The sequence below is a fragment of the Penicillium maclennaniae genome (genome assembly GCF_028827695.1).
Source record: "Penicillium maclennaniae strain IBT 15551 chromosome Unknown utg000007l:1.0-4884863.0:1.0-4888362.0, whole genome shotgun sequence".
Classification (NCBI taxonomy): Eukaryota; Fungi; Ascomycota; class Eurotiomycetes; order Eurotiales; family Aspergillaceae; genus Penicillium; species Penicillium maclennaniae.
In genome coordinates, this window is record NW_026623219.1 from 1,835,593 (window position 1) to 1,851,335 (window position 15,743).

The 15,743-nt window shown below is 50.4% G+C and overlaps 5 protein-coding genes across 5 annotated transcripts; 1 reads left to right on the plus strand and 4 right to left on the minus strand.

The window, feature by feature from the left end:
- Positions 1-469: 469 nt before the first annotated feature.
- N7477_007905 (putative sucrose transporter) lies at positions 470-2,556 on the minus strand (the record flags this gene model as incomplete). Its single annotated transcript, XM_056969568.1, is given in 5 exon segments — positions 470-1,453; positions 1,464-1,810; positions 1,867-2,188; positions 2,256-2,295; positions 2,408-2,556. 5 exon segments carry the CDS (start codon positions 2,554-2,556, stop codon positions 470-472), a joined length of 1,842 nt encoding a protein of 613 aa, XP_056819600.1.
- Positions 2,557-3,433: 877 nt separating this feature from the next.
- steA (sexual development transcription factor SteA) lies at positions 3,434-5,774 on the minus strand (the record flags this gene model as incomplete). The annotated part of the gene is made up of 5 exons (XM_056969569.1): positions 3,434-3,668; positions 3,724-3,807; positions 3,914-5,437; positions 5,491-5,590; positions 5,651-5,774. The coding sequence occupies 5 exons, from the start codon at positions 5,772-5,774 to the stop codon at positions 3,434-3,436; spliced, it is 2,067 nt and encodes a 688-aa protein (XP_056819601.1).
- A 3,341-nt stretch (positions 5,775-9,115) lies between these two features.
- On the minus strand, positions 9,116-10,696 carry N7477_007907 (uncharacterized protein; the record flags this gene model as incomplete). Its single annotated transcript, XM_056969570.1, has 2 exons — positions 9,116-10,593; positions 10,648-10,696. The coding sequence occupies 2 exons, from the start codon at positions 10,694-10,696 to the stop codon at positions 9,116-9,118; spliced, it is 1,527 nt and encodes a 508-aa protein (XP_056819602.1).
- Positions 10,697-12,427: 1,731 nt separating this feature from the next.
- N7477_007908 (uncharacterized protein) lies at positions 12,428-12,892 on the plus strand (the record flags this gene model as incomplete). The annotated part of the gene is made up of 3 exons (XM_056969571.1): positions 12,428-12,570; positions 12,636-12,733; positions 12,825-12,892. The coding sequence occupies 3 exons, from the start codon at positions 12,428-12,430 to the stop codon at positions 12,890-12,892; spliced, it is 309 nt and encodes a 102-aa protein (XP_056819603.1).
- A 567-nt stretch (positions 12,893-13,459) lies between these two features.
- Positions 13,460-15,061, minus strand: N7477_007909 (amidohydrolase; the record flags this gene model as incomplete). Its single annotated transcript, XM_056969572.1, has 1 exon — positions 13,460-15,061. The coding sequence occupies one exon, from the start codon at positions 15,059-15,061 to the stop codon at positions 13,460-13,462; it is 1,602 nt and encodes a 533-aa protein (XP_056819604.1).
- Positions 15,062-15,743: the final 682 nt, after the last annotated feature.

Consider the following 15,743-nt stretch of genomic DNA (forward strand, 5'->3'; position numbering starts at 1 on the left):
GGACGGGAGGGATGGTGGATGCGATTGCGTATACGAAGTACAGGACGTAATACGAAGATTACATTTACCAAGCTGAACGGACGCGGAGTCGGCGAAAACGGGTGTATTGTGGCAGTATCGTAAGAGTAATTCAATGAATCTGACACGTGGGCCATTTCGAAGCCGCGCAACTGCCAAGAAGCGGGTTGAGGCGCTTGTTTTTCTTGGATTCTTTCGACTCGATCGAGATATTTTCCTGTTAAGGGATTCAACAACTAATTGTACTACTTGTTTTCATTGTAAATATTGGCAAAGCGTCAATGATGTTTCATGTAGATACTTCCCCCCCACCTCAATATGTTCAAGCTTGGACTGGCAATTACTAGGTTCGACCCACTCTGGCCGTACATCATCGGTATGCCCTGCAGGATGAAGATCGGCTCAGGCCAGAAACGGACTTTGATTAGTCCGTTATAGTGTGTGATCAGGGTTAATGAGTTCCCTCGGATAACCTCCTAGTGAGCCACGCTGCGACTAATGCTGCGCATCCACCAAATCGAAGGACCCAGCCCACGCTATCATCCCAGGGTGCCCCCCGTGGTTTCTGAGCCAATTTGAAGATGGCGCTGCAGGCAAGACTGGAGAAAATCTGCGGGAAGGAAACGGCCACATTGTGGATTCCGAGGACGATACCGGCTTGAATAAGATCGTCTTCTGGTCCATGCTTGGGGCCTTCTTCGAGATCATTCTCGCTGATATCATGGTCTTGATGTTCGTCTTCGCTGGCCACAGGTGCGTAAGATCCAGAGGAGCTATGGTGTTGTGTGGCACGCTCTGCATGTATACTCCTATGACGATTCAACCGGCGCTGGACCTCAATGCGAGAAACCTCAGCGGATATCAATGCAAACGGTGCCCAGAGAGTAACAGCCCATGAAACGCCAACGAATCCGATGACAACGGACCCTGCTGGATAATAGGAGATAAAAAATGTGCTAAACATGCAGAGCGCAAACAAGATATGAGATAAAAGCCAGGTTCGACGGAGAGTCAACCCTGGTATCTGCATTCGTGACAGCCACGTGGGATTTCCTGAATCGACACCCTTGTCGGCTGCAGCGTCAATGAGCGGCTCTTCCGCGGTGCTTGTTGGCATGCTTGAGAATGATAAGCGGCGTGGAATAGGCTCCTCTTCGTCAAACTGTTCGTGCTCTTCATGTTGTGCAATGGGTACCTTCGAATCATATGTGGGAACCACAAATAGTGGGAGAATAGTGTTCGCAATAAACGAGATAATGGCGTAGATTAAAAGAGCAAATGTTCCAATTCGAGTGGCATCCTCCCACGTTTTGTCGATCTGATCTTCTGGGAGGTCAGGGTGCTCTGCGAAAATCGGGTTGACGTAGAGTTGACCGATGTATGTTGTAGAGTAGAAAAAGGAATGGGAACCAGCCCACCCATGCAGCCACTTGTACTTCACAGACACGGGCAATCTGCGGTGGCAGATTTCGAATAGACTTAAATGCCTGCTTGAAGAAGGAGATGAGGCCAAGTCCATCGGAGGGTGGGGGTCCATCAAGTCTGGGATCCCGCTCTTGAATGTATGAACAACTCAGTGCCAGTGTGGCGATCAAAGAGATAGAAGCAAGTGCACACAAAACTTTGAACTGAGTATTTCCAAAAAATGGTAGAATCCTGGGTAAGTCCAAATATCCGAAGATGTAACCCAGGATACTACCAACACCAGTCATTCGACTAGCCCAAGCATTAGCCAGTTCCTGCTGATGAGGCGGACAATTGTCAACAATGAATGCTCGAACTCCAGCTTGCACTAGATCAATGGTTAGTAATCTCAACGAAGATCAGTGAACAACACGAGAGACCAACCGGTATTGATCGCAAAATCCAGACAATACATAAGAATCGTGGCCACAATAATAACCATGACTTTGGTCCCACTCGACGCCGGGTCGGCACCAAAGAGAGACAAAGACCCACCAACGATCTCCTTTACCCACGCAAGCAACAGCAAAGCAACAATCGTCGCAGCACTCCCAACAACCATAAATGGTTTCCTCTTGCCCCACGCCATGCGGCAATTATCGCTTCGAATACCAATATAAGGCTGCACCAATGTCCCCGTCAAGGGCCCGGCGATCCAAACAAAAGCAAGGAGCGACTTGCTCATCCCAAGGGACAGCAAAAATGGCTAGACATAGACAACATGTCAGTATACCATGCAGACCCGTCAAAAAGTGCATAGATCCGAAACTCACCGAGCCATTAGATAACTCCACAGACCACACAATCTGTAATCTAAACCCCCGAAGGACCAAGTCAGTAACCAGTCCAAGATGAGCTAAGCTCGGAGAGCTAGCGGAGAGCTAGGAAGCTCATTCACAAACTGGCAGGACAGAACAAGACATACCCTCCAATAGAAACCGTCAGTAAAAACAAATACCATCCGCTCTTCGATGTCTCATCAATTCCATCGACATCCCTCAAGTGTTCAATCTCCCGCCTCTCCTCCATAAGCGGCGATCCTGCATGGACACGTTCGCGATTGTTGTCCCCCATGGATCTGCGTCTGCGATAAGCGGTGACCCACTAGAACCAAACGCGGGGGGAGATCAGGGACAGAAGAGCATAGAAATGAAGCCCCGAAGCCGTACTCGATATCCAAAAAGAAGGAAGTTGTTCAGGTCAGGTTGTATATATGTTATGTCGATCAGTGAGCAAACTTGGGCGTGGGCACGAATCAGCAGCTGGGAACAGTGCAGCGAGGCGTCAGTCATGAGGTCTTGATCGGATGTGCGGACATGGCGCGTGAGATCGCCTTTCGGTGGGATTGTGACCAGTGGTATTTTAGAGCGTACCTAGCTCTCATTTGCAAGGGAATGAGATGTTCTTGAGTTGCTGTTGGAGCTTGAGCTTGGGGGGTCCCGAGATCGGTAAGACGTCAGCGCACGTGATCACCACGTAGACATCTCTGTCTTAAACGGTAATTATGGGGCGCAAAGTATCTGGAGCGAAGATATGGCTATACGTCAAATACTAGCGATCACAAATTTGCAAGTGGAGAGAAGACAAGATAGACGATTTCGTTAGATGTCTATAGTATTTCCTGACTGCTAAAGACGGCACACAGCCGCCTCCTGAAAGATACCCGATATTCCCAGAAAAGCGCATACCACGTATGTCCATATCCCTAACATGCTCCGGGAGCCTCCGAAGCAAACGCCCCAAGTGCCCGTACCCGCCAGGCAGCTCGACCGCTGACCGCGGGGGGCAAAGACGAGTCAAGATCCGTAAGAGCAGCCGATGTCCAAGTACAGTGAACAAAAAAAAAAATAACAGGAAATGATGGCATGCAGACGTCGCATAGAGAAAATAAAGATTACAACGACTAGATCAGGACACGCCTGGAACCAAAATGAAGATCATGGCAATACGCTCACATATGCTGGAGAAGTTGGGGTGCGATCATCTGAGGTGCTACCATGTTTGGCGCGGCCGATGCCATGCTCATGGAAGAAGCCATGGTTGTCATGGGCATGTTGACCATGGTGTGTGCGGGGGCGGAGGGGGACGATTCCTCATCGGACTCGAAGTCGTTCGACTCGTCTAAATCTTCGTCAGGAGCAATGGGCGCTTGACCGTCCTGCTGAGCCTCGTGGATACGACGGTGCCTGACAAGGTAAGTTAGTCTGAATAAAGATGCCTATATTGGGAGCGTAAGCTTACTGTGCAAGATTGTCGGAACGCGAAAAGGCCTTGCTGCAGTAAGGGCAAGGGTACGGGCGTTCTTGGGTATGGGTCCTCACGTGCCTAAGCGCCCATGTTAGTCGGCGGCAATTGAAACCATCACACGGAAGCACTGTGCAGATCACAGACCCACAAGGGATCGATGTCAAAAATAGATCGGCAAGCTTACCTTTTGAGATGCTCTAGCCTCTTGAAAAGTCTGCCACAGGAAGGAATAGGGCATGAATGCGACTTGTGCGGGTAAGGGCCCAATTCCATCATCGTGGCGCTTCTGGCCCGACGAGCGGGTCCAGGACCTGATCGATCGGATCTGCTAGTACTGTTTTGAACGCTCGTCTCGATGGCTGCACTAGTAGGGAGTGCTGCGAGATCATCGGGAGCATGGCTCATCGGTACTTGATGGTGATCAACATTGTCTTCGATGTGCTGCAAGGGAGTTCCGTGACGGGAGATTTCCCGAAACAGATCCTTTTGGGGGAGCATTGCACTTGGGTACGTGCGCGCCAAATCATGGTGAGATTCATCGGCCTCGGCCACTGGGGCCACTGAGCTGGAGACGGAGCGTCGAAGGTCGCTGGGCCGGTGAGCAGCGTAAGTGGGAGGTTGTGAGGAAGATTGAGATGTGCCCATGACACCCGGAGTGCCATTCGAGGGACCTGGAGTCACAGATGGTCGTCTCCTGCGCTGCTTGTAGGTCGGTGATCCCTCGATGACAGAGTAGTTGGAAGAGAACGATCGAGAAGCGGCAGGATAATGACCGGCAGCGGCAAAATTAGACGGAGGGAGCTGCATCATGGGGTTATATGGTGCGTGTCCCGCGCTAGACAAGTCAGGAATCGCAGTGTAAAGACCGGTATCTTCGTTCGCAATGTAAGCTGGCTCTGCTCCGAGTCCGATGGAGTGCTGGGGTGGTGTGACGGGCTCGAAGGAGAGACCGCGGTTGCTGTAATCCTCGTATTGAGAGGAGACGAAAGACGGAGCGGGTGAGTACTCGTAGAAGGTGGGCATAGAAGAATGGCGCTGGTGGAGGCGACCGACAGGCATTCCGTGTCGGTCATACTGCATAGGCCCATAGTCTTGCTCACGCTTAATAATGCTCTGAACCAAGTTGTTCGACAGGGGCATCGGCGGGTGGCTGTACATGGTCGGGTGACCCGAGTCGTCCTGGAGTAGCGGAATAGCTGGGGGAGCCATCTGGGGAGGAGGCATTGCGTCAACGGTCCGTACCACGGGAGAGTTGGGCTGGCCATATGTCGTACTTGCGTGGGCAGCAAACGAGGATGAGTTCGCTTGTTGAGCCTTGGTCAATTGCTCGTATAGGGACTGAGACGAGTCAAATTCGAAGGACATGGCCGGCTCGCTAACGGCGACGGTCGTCGCTTCCTGGTTCATCTTCTCGCGCTTCAAGTCGCGCTCCAACGCATCGAGGAACAATCGGTCGTGCGGAACGCTGTACCAGTAAAAGACCTTCTGCTTCTTCTGGGTGCGGATGCAGTTGTTCTTATACAAGAAGTCCAGGAACCCGCTCTTGGGCTCTTCCAAGGTCGCATCCGTGCCGGCCTTGAGGTTGCGCAGATCGGAGAAAATGCCTTCCTCAAATTTCTTCGAGTTCTTCACGGGACGGCCAAATGCCTGGAATCGGAAAGCAAGGCATCGCACGATGTCAGTACCCGAGATGTGGAACAGGTTGCTCCTGTAATTGCGAATTAGTTCAGTCGCCGAGGCGGCTCGATCATCTTCACTCACCAGAGAACACAAGAGACATAGTCGCCCGTAGGAAGAAGGAAGCGACGGATAAGCTGATCAGGTTGCCAGTCGACGGGGGCTGACAGGAGAAAGTACTTCACTGCATTGTTGTCAACAATATTTTCAGATTATTGCACCAAACAATGGGTGGATGACGCACGGTTATCCACTTGCTGCAGAGCGACTTGCGCATCATGGGGGAGACTCTGCTGGGCTTCGGTCGAGAGCATAAAAGTCTCCGGTTTTTGTGGCGGTGCCATGGGGGCACCGTGTTGGGAATACATTGTGGCTACACGCGCTCTATTAATATTCGATCAGTTCCGACCGGAAAGACGCAGATAGATAAGATTGAACGTGAACAAAGGAGGGTCAAAGCAATGCTTCAGACGGGTTCCTGACTCTGTCCTGAGACATTCAACAAGTCAAAGCGACTCACAGTGTTGAGGTAATTCGGCGGGTGTCGTGTGCGAAGCGTGATAGCGAGGGGTCGCTCGGGGGAGTGAGTCAAGCGATAGGAGGCGATTGATGGCGCAAAGGAGTCGTGATTCACAACGATCGTACGCGAGGAAGGTTCGGAGGTGAGGGAAACAGAGGAACCAGCCTCAGTCAGGGGACAAAGAGCAGCAATGAAAGGACGTCAGAGATTGAACTGGACCAGCCGGCTAAGCCTCTGAATTTCGCACAGCGGAAAGAAAGAAACGAAGGTGTGTAGAAGTTTTGGGAGGAGGAGAGAGAGAAGAAGAAGGGGGGGGAGGTACACAACGTCAGTGCTTATTATTAGAGCAGAGAACCGCTGGGAGGGCGGCAGTCACAAGAAGTATATATTACCTTGATGGGGCCGAATCTACGCTACTGGTCATATCTTACAGGTAATGCTCGGTTCTAGTCAAAATACGGAAATCTTACCACTTGGTCCACTCGGGTGTGCCTGGGATTGCACCGGAGCTCCCTTCTGATTCGTGCTCGGAGCCATCGCGTGGATAATCCAACTAGAAAACTAGGAAAATACAAAAAAATCGGGTGAAAAAGGGGAAAACGGAAAATGGAAAAAAAAAAATATTAAAAAAAGAAAAAATGGAGATACTGGCTCAAAAGGGAATAACAGGGACTAAGGAAAATCAAATCATAAACACATCAATAACATGGGTGATTTTTCCGTTCCCCCTCTTTGTTTCCTATCGTGAGTGCCTTGCGGCGGGGGAGATGATCGCCTCTAAACGGCGATTCGACGTGTAGCATGTCTGATCACTCTTTGACTGGGGGCGTTGCAATTTGGCCGGGTGATAGGACTGCAGGATGTCTGTGCTTCCCTTCGAGGGCATCACCTTTCTCCTACCACAATAGCTCTCTCAGTAGAGACCAACAGAGGCGCCAAGACCAGGCTCGCAGGTCAAACTGGCGCTGAGAACCTGAAGCACCTGGATGGTTTGTTTCAGATCTCTGGTGGGCGCTTACATGCATCCTTTCTGGCCACTCACGCCGTTGAAACCGGGGCCCGGCTCCCGTCCCATCTGCTAGAACTATTTCTCCGAATCCTGCCCTCTTTTGCTCCCCTGCTCCGCCGGTACTTACGGGTGTGGCTGGAGCTGATCCCTTTCCGGGTTTTCCGCACACCCTGGTCTGCACGACACATCAGAACGGATGAGTCCAGAATAGGCGTCCATGCTCGGAGGGCATGCTCTATTAACCCATTCCTCCCCGTGTGGCGGGCCTCGACTATTGTTCACGTCAGAACTGTACCTGATCCGTTGCGCTACAATCTGGAGTGCATGCAGTAGTACTTTTTCTATGCCCACCTGTCCATGTTGTGGAGCCCTTTCCGCCCCCCTTTATACTGTACATACAGATCAAAATCTGCATGACTTGGTTGTTTTGACTGTAGTAATTGGCCCGACCCACGCCGTTTATGTCATAGATGAAGATCTGCACGTCTAGAACGGCGCAGCCCGTTACTCAAGCCCGTGGTCGAGAAGGCTGAACAACGAGTCGAAAGGAAAAGCTTGGCAACCGGTCGCCATGGATAATATCGTGCACCAAGGTACGGAAAGCCTCCAAGGCCCAGAACGCCCGACCCGGCGAATCGTACTTACCAAAATTCTGCATTCTCGATTCTCTCGCACATAGTATCCTAGGCTCAATCGGCTCATTCTTAGCCTGCTATCAACCTGCCTGAATTTGCGACCGACCGAAAATACGACCGGTTCCACCCCGGCGAGCCGATCTGCTCCAGTCTCTCGGATCTTGATGCCGTGGAGCTCACAAGAAATGCGGAGGGGCTGAAGATGTTTGATGTTTCATCTTCCAACACGATCACCGGGCCGGGTCCGAGCCGGATTAGGTCCTGTGCAGACCTGGACAGACCATCATGTCGACGAGCTAGACCAATTAGCCCGAAGGCGTGTCTTACTTACCTCGCAGAATAGCAAACTGCCTCGTTCGTTTTTACCAGATTGAGGAAAGTGCACGGTGCAAGGCTTTTGCCCCGGTGGACAGGCCATCGAATAGACTCTTGATCGAGGTTTCGAAAGCGACGCCCCTAGAGCACTCGGAGTAAAGGGGGTGAGCACAGAGCACATGATGCATGGTGCCTGGTTTGATCGTCCACAATGAAACGATCTAGAATTTCCATCTGCTAGCCTTGTCCCGGCTGTGGGGCGTTAATGTCTCCGTCTTCTGAGTTCTCGTGGCTGGGAAAGGAGCCATGCTGCACCGCGCTCCTTTGGGAAAGTTGAGAAATGGTCATATTGAGTTTGCCAGACCCAGCCTTCATACTGATCAAGAGATGATCCTTGTCGATTTTTCTTGTCTATGAATCGCGGTGAGTGTCTCAGAGTTCAGGAAGACTTGTGTTTCTTAGAGCCGACGGGTTCCGCGTCTGGGAAGATGATCTCCCACCGTGATCGACAATGGGGTAACATTCCCGTCGACAGACTCAAACGCGAGCTTTTTAGCGAAGAAGCGGCAAGGTCGTCGAGAAGGTGGTGTTGACGGAGTGCAGGGCGGCCCGAGCTAGCGGATGCACAGAACGTTCTAAACCAGATACTGGAAAAGCTCCGCCCGGTCCTAGTTTTTATGCCCGTCGCCTCCGCTTACCACCTTAGCCGGAAAGTATATTAAATCATGGACCGAAATGTTCCACTCTTGGAGCCCCGGTGGACTCAGCTGGCCCAGAAGTTACGGTGAGAATGAATTGATGGTCTGTTGTGTCGACAATCAGATTGTACAAGCGAGTAATGGGGGTCATGGAAGTCATGGAAATCATAGAAGAAATAAGGTTCAGCCCGCGTGTCTGTTGTTCAGTTTCAAGACACGGTCAACCTCGGTCTCCGATACAGCACGCGGGTATCCACACTCAAACAACTCAAATCATTCTTGCGAGCCTCAATGAACTGGATTTTCAAATAGTGGAAATCCACAATCCACTCTTACGCCCTGTGAACCTTCTTCTATCCGGCTTCACACCAGCACGGGGAAATCCTGTGACCTGATACACAGGGGGAGGGCGAATTAGCGAGGAACCTCTAAGATCCTTTTTTTAGAACTTGAGTTGTTTCATGAGTCAAGAGTTATGATACTACCAAGCGGCCTATGTATGTACACACGTGCAAAGGAGAGAGGTAAGCTCTTAGACGGAGTCGACGCTCTTTCGCCTCTTCTCCAGCATTGCTTCTTTCATGAATGGGCTTCTTGCCCGGATCTTCTGCCCAAAGACAATCAACAAGATTGGCGCTAGAGAGAGCGCCAATGCAATGAATGCAAGTAGTGTGCTGGCCCAATTGAAACCGAGAGTGGAGTACATGCTCATCGCAGCCAGAGGAAGGAATGCTGAGAGAGTGTTCTCTCCAGTAACAATGATCCCAACAGCGCTGCCGGCGTATTTGCTGTATGCATCCACAACGTAGTCTGAGATCCCTGTCACAACGATCACACTGCCCGCCCCGACCATGCCGAGGCCGATAGCAGGTGCTATCCAGGGCAGATTGGGGTAAGATGTCCAAGCGTAGGTGAACATTCCACCAGAGATCCCGAACACGCCACCGACGATAGCGAGGTACAATCTCGCCTCCGGAATTGGGGTGTCAGGGACTTCCTTGTTTCGGGATGCAGAATTGAAATAGAGACTTCCAGAGAATAGTGTCCCTACCCAGCCCAGGCATTCCCCGATCACGATGGCGCCCTGTACGTATCCGGCTTGTGCGGGTGTCCAGCCATAAATTCCCGAGAAGACCTGCTCGACTGATTGTGTGAACAGGTACAGTGTGCCAACGGTGAAGGCAGACCATAGAGCCGAAAAGAACACCACCGACTCGGTGAAAAACATCAGCAGAGGCCGCGATGAGCTGCGAATCACTATTGTCAACAACGGTGTCCCTTCGCCGTCAATTTCATGTTGGGTATACGCCATCCGTCCTTCCTTGCGCAATTTCTTTGCACGTTTTCCTAGGATGGCGATCCCACGGCACTCCTTGAACAAAAGGGCATACACCGGGAACAGAGCCCCATACCAGATCAATTGCAGATAGCTGATCCATCTCCACCCCAGATACTGGAAGATAGGTGCTCCAATGACGGGGCCGATGCTGGCACCTGCCAAGTAAAACACAATATACAGGCTGACGGGCACATTGCGATTCCGCTCTGTGTCCCAAAGATTTCCAATGATCGTGGCAGCAGTGTTAGCCAGAATGGCGACACAACTCCCAGCGAAGAACCGAGTGACGATCAGCGTGGCGAAATTTTGTGCCAGGGCCTGAGGGATCACAAAACAGATGAAGATCAAGTAAGTGCCCAGGAACACATATCGCACACCAAAGTCCTCCATAAGCGGTAGGATGAGAAACGACGAGAGGGCGCCGCCCACAGCCCACGACGTGACAGGCCAATATGAATTGGGGAAGGAAGCATCGGAGATGCCAAATTCCTCATTAATGACCGCGTGTGCAACAGTGATGATTGTGCCGTTCACCATCGTGATGAAAGTGGCGAAAACGGCAAGCATCGTTAGCGTCCATTTCTTTCGCAGAGGCCAGTTGTATGGATTCCCTGGGTCTCGCGGGCCATCCCAGTCGACAATTTCCACATTTCTATTGGCTTCATGGTGGTCTGTCCGTTGTTAGCACCGTCTCGCTCTTGGAATCTTAGATGTCAAAACCATACCGATTGTCTGATCCGGTTCGCCGTAGACATCGCCACGCAAGAATACCATTACTTCTCGAGGCTTCAACGAAGTATCTCGATGCTCATCCCACTCCCCAGGGTCTGCGATGAAATCTGTTGTCTGCCAAGCGGCGGTTTCCAAAAGATGAGGTCACCCGTTGTTTCCGTCGATGATCTCTCAACCGATATAGATCCAGCAGCCTACTTCCAGAGCAACAACGCTTCGAGCAACACTTCGAAATGAAATTGAGAGAATCAAAACGACAAGAAAATTTTCACTTGCATCATCTCAACGTAGTTCAACTCCATCGGACCAGTTCTGGGCTTAGGAACCCACCTCGCCCGTCCTCTCAAGATAATAACCAATTTGGGACTAGCGCGGATGGGCCTTGGAAAAGGCCCTTCATCGTAATGCTTTTGTGTGGTTCGTCGGTTCAGCGCGACTAGTCGATCATGTGTGTTTTTCTTAGAAGAATCGATTTGCTAAATGGTCTTTTTGTATGCACCCCCGCTACTCCGCATTTCAATGCCAAGGCGTTGAGGGAAAGATCTTGGTATGTGATTGGTTTTTGCGACAGTCTACTTGAATGTTGAGTCACGGTAGTTTGAGGGTAGAAAAAGTTTCTCTAACTCTGCCTTCTGAAGGAGGATTCTTGATTTCCAGAACAATTTTTAGAGCGTGTTTGCCGGTCGTGCTGCTTTTCGCTGTCAATGCGAGCCGCGCTTCGTGCGGAAATTTGCCTAGCACGTGGCAAGGACTGTTTCGGAGAAACATGAATTGAACGAACCCAGGCCTACAGGTCTAACGTGTAATGGATCTTCTAGGAAGGTCGAGGCATACTGCCCGGGTGCGTTGCAAGCCACCAAAAGGACCTGACTACCAGACTTGCCAAGGCTGTGACCCATATTGAGAATATATATCGCGGTGTAACTAGTGCATACAATTGTCCATGTCGAAAACTTAGTTTCTTCCAGCTCCCTTGGTTGGCTACCTTGAACATGAGATGTTCAAGTGTGTTAATACCTGGAAGGGCCCAAAAAAGATCATCCATATGATGTATGATCTGGACTCTTCAAAGACAATAGCAGGCGATGCAGCTTTGGGGCCACCTCTATCGTACTAGGCGAGTGCCAACAAAGCTATGATCGATGGATATCGATGGATCGTGGAATTGTTAGATTGCCAGTTGAGAACAAAACAGAGTCATCGTTACTCTGTCCCAACCATTTTCACTCGTCCGCGCAGCGTGGAACCCGTGGCTCCGCAGTGATCCATCGCAGACTTGACAATGACGAAGTTCTTCAGAATGAATATGAGCTAATTAAATCACAAGTTGGACTATTGCTTCTTGAATAATTTTGGAGCCTTTGTAATAACGGCCTGTGGCAAAGGAGTGATCGACAGAAAGCATCTGTTTATGGATCAAGATCGCTGGACTGTCGCAAACAGGCAGCGACAACCAAAATGCATTGTTACCACTCCTTCTGAAATGCAATCCTATTGTCAACACAAGTCACTGTCTATTATTAGCGCCAGTAAAGATAAGAAATATACAGTTGCCCCATAGGTCACACAATCCAGTGGTTATATCATAGCTTGCCACATCCGTTCCCATGTTCCAGACTCCCCGCACTTGATCATGAGTTCAAATACCTCACCCTCTCCCGCTGATTTTCAAACCTTCAAACAACCACTGCTGTTAAATTCACAGAGTACAATACCTTCGCTGGACTCGATAAAGTGCTCATCTCCCAACCTAACCACGAAACGCTACCCAAGATGGTCGGCTCTAACATTGACCACAATCCAATTGATCCTAGCATCTTGGAAAAGCGCAATTCACTCGATAAAAAGAACGACAAGGGAACACAAACTCGCAAAATGAGTGACTTGGAAATGATCATGCATCGAAATGTGGCTCCGTAAGTCAATGCGCTTCTACCATGCTCATGTTTCATCCCCTCTTCTGACTTGCCACGTTCTCCAGCACTGCCGAAGCGATGTGCGCCGAGCTAGCTCACGAACATGCTCTAGAGGACCTTCAAAACTCTACAGAGCATAGTAGCGTACCGAATCCAGTGCGAGGTAAGCTTTCAATAATCCATTTTTCCGGATTGCGCGTTGGGCGATCCTCATAGCCTAGCTTGAAAGCAACTACTTATACGAGACTTTTTAGGCCCCGTCTATTCAGAGAATTACCTCGAACATGCCACTCAGTACGAGCCCCGCCGACCGGAAGATTGATTAGTGCTCCAGAAACGATTTTGTCCATGGACGTACGATTATGTCGCAAGCGCTTGATGATTATGTGAAAGGATACTTCCGGATTCCACTATAAATTGGCATGATATAGCCGTGAGAATTATCTGAGGATGATGAAATGTGATATCTACTGAATAATAGCGAATTTAACCTGTATAAATTTGGTGTTCCTTCGCCTCGCGGACATGGGTTGACTCGTGATGTCAGAGTGATGCTCCAACCACCCCGTGATAACCTTTTTCCCTGGGGATCCCGCCAGCTCTAAAAACGCTTAATTTTCTACTAGTGATTCTCCAGAGAATCATAAGTCTAGCATTTCGGGACTTGAACCGGCTCCCAGAGCACAGGACGAGCATGTGCTTTTAGTGCTCAATATAGCGTTGTCTTGTGGCATATCTCATAGTGGCTTGCTCCATTGTATTCTGAGTATCCATGGCAAGGGAAACATTCAATGAAGTCTGAAAACAAAAAATCATAAGCACCGTAACTAATCGGTATCTCTCTAAATGAAATCATATCAACGACCTTTCTATACATTCACAACCACGCCTATGAAGCCTCAGTGGCGGAATCAAAGACCTTGTTGCCTCGATACCACGTCTGACAGACTTTGGCCTCAAGTAACTTCTCTGGCGACCAATCCATGTCAACCACTAAGAAGTCCGCGCTCAAGCCCTCTTTCAAGCTTCCCGTCCAAGAATCAGCAAATCGCGCATAAGCCGAGCCATTCGAAGCAGCAGTAGCCGCTTGCGCCAAACTCATCGCAAATTGGGCATTCAGAGTGTCGGCCATCTCCGGTTCAAGTGCAGAGCGCCTCGTGGTCGCATTGTAAAGATTAGGGAACGGGAGGTGGCGCGCAGTAGGAGCATCCGTTCCAATTGCAAGAGGAGCGCCTCCGTCAAGGAACTCTTTGTAAGCGAACGCACGCTTGCAGCGGTGCTCACCGACTAGAGTAGGCCATGCTTTGAAGAGCATGGGGTCGGAGTGGACTGGTTGGATGGAAGCGGTGATTCCTAGCTGTCCTAGTCGCTTTGCATCTTCGGAGGTGGTCATTTCGAGGTGCTCGATTCTGTGTCGCCGGCCAGGGGTGCCGACTTGTGATAGGACGTCAATTGCTTGGTGCACTGCTAGATCGCCGATGGCGTGGATGGCGCATTGGAGACCGGCTTTGTCGGCGTATTCGACCACTTCTCTCAATTTGTCTTCTGGCCAGATGGGGTCGACAAGGGAGGATTTTCCGGAGTATGGCTGCATCAAAGCGGCGGTACAGCCATCGACGACGCCATCGCAAATGAGTTTGACTCCGAGGACTGTGAAAGTCGGATCTGTATATTGCTTTTTCAGCTCGATGGCTCGGTCCACGTGCCGGAGGTTGGCTTGTTGGTCCTCGGAGTATGGGACGAGCCAGTGGACTCCGACATGGAATGGAATTCCTTTGTCGCGGCGATACATATTCAGAATCTCCCACGTGTTATCATCCATGGCCATGTCGATCAGTCCCGTATACCCGGCGGACTTGTAACCGTTCACGGCGGTGTCAAAGGCGCTCAATTTGTCTTCTGTCGAATAGAGACTGTCTAAGAAAGGCCATGCGTTGTTGATGACGGCAGATTCATCCAGGAGGCCCGATGGCTTTCCGGCTTCATCGCGATGGATAGTTCCGCCGGCGAGATCAGCCCAAGTGGCAGCGCCCATTTCGTCGAGAGCGGCTTGGTTGCACCACATTGAGTGTAGATCGAATGCGTCGATGTAGATAGGTCGCGGATCAAGGTCGTCAATCATACTAGATAGCGCGATTCCCCCAGTAGACGACTGGATCCATCCTCGACAGAGAATCCGGGGCGCAGAGGGATGCTCGGCGGCATATGCCTTGATCACTTCTCGGATCTGCTCGAGTGATGTGCATTCGATGAGATTCGCTTTACGGAGGGATTGGCCGTGTTGCAGGATGTGTACGTGGCCATCGACGAATCCGGGAACAACAATCCGGTTGTTCAAATCAATGACTGTGGCTCCTTCTGGGATTTCAGTTTCGGGACCGACATATGCAATGCGGTCATTCTTGATGATCATACAATCGGCGAAATTGTCGCCAGGAATGGCCGATGGCGCGGGTACGAAGACCCGGCCGTTACGAAAAACGGATGTCATCATCAAATGAGAAGATATTTCTAATCGTACAAGGAATGAACCACGATCTAGTGATTTGAGAGAATATTTAAAGAGGGTTGCGGAACGTGGGGTATTCGGGAGGACTTTCCTATTGTGACCAGTTGAGGTTTGGGGTCAACGTGACACGTGAGGATGATTTGTGATTTTACACTATCACGACCATCATGAGCTAGGAGATCTGCGGGATGGAACTTGGCTGGTTACCGAGCAAGATTGAGCAGCTTTATCGTCAATATCGTCCGGGCCATTCCGTCCTGATTGCCCGAGGTCAATTAGCCGATGTTGCAGCGGCTTGGCAGCGCAATTGGACGCAATTGGACAATGTTCATCTGAGGGTGGGTCCTCATGCCGCGAGAGATAAACGAGGCCATCTGTGAGCAATAGATTCCTTGTATGAGATGATAGTGGCTCCCTGCTAGAATGATTCAACCACTTCTCCAATTCGGAGGAAATTCATCCATGCAACTCTTGGCCGAGGATGGTAATTCAAGTGAACCTTATGATGTGAAAGATATTTAGAACGCTCTTGACTAAACATCTAATAAGTGGGATCTATTGTTATTATTTGAGTGTCCGTATGATGAAAAATAAGGTCAAGAGGAGCTTGGTTAATTTGAACTGGCGTATGTTGTAGACCATCTATTTCTTGGAGTATACTGGC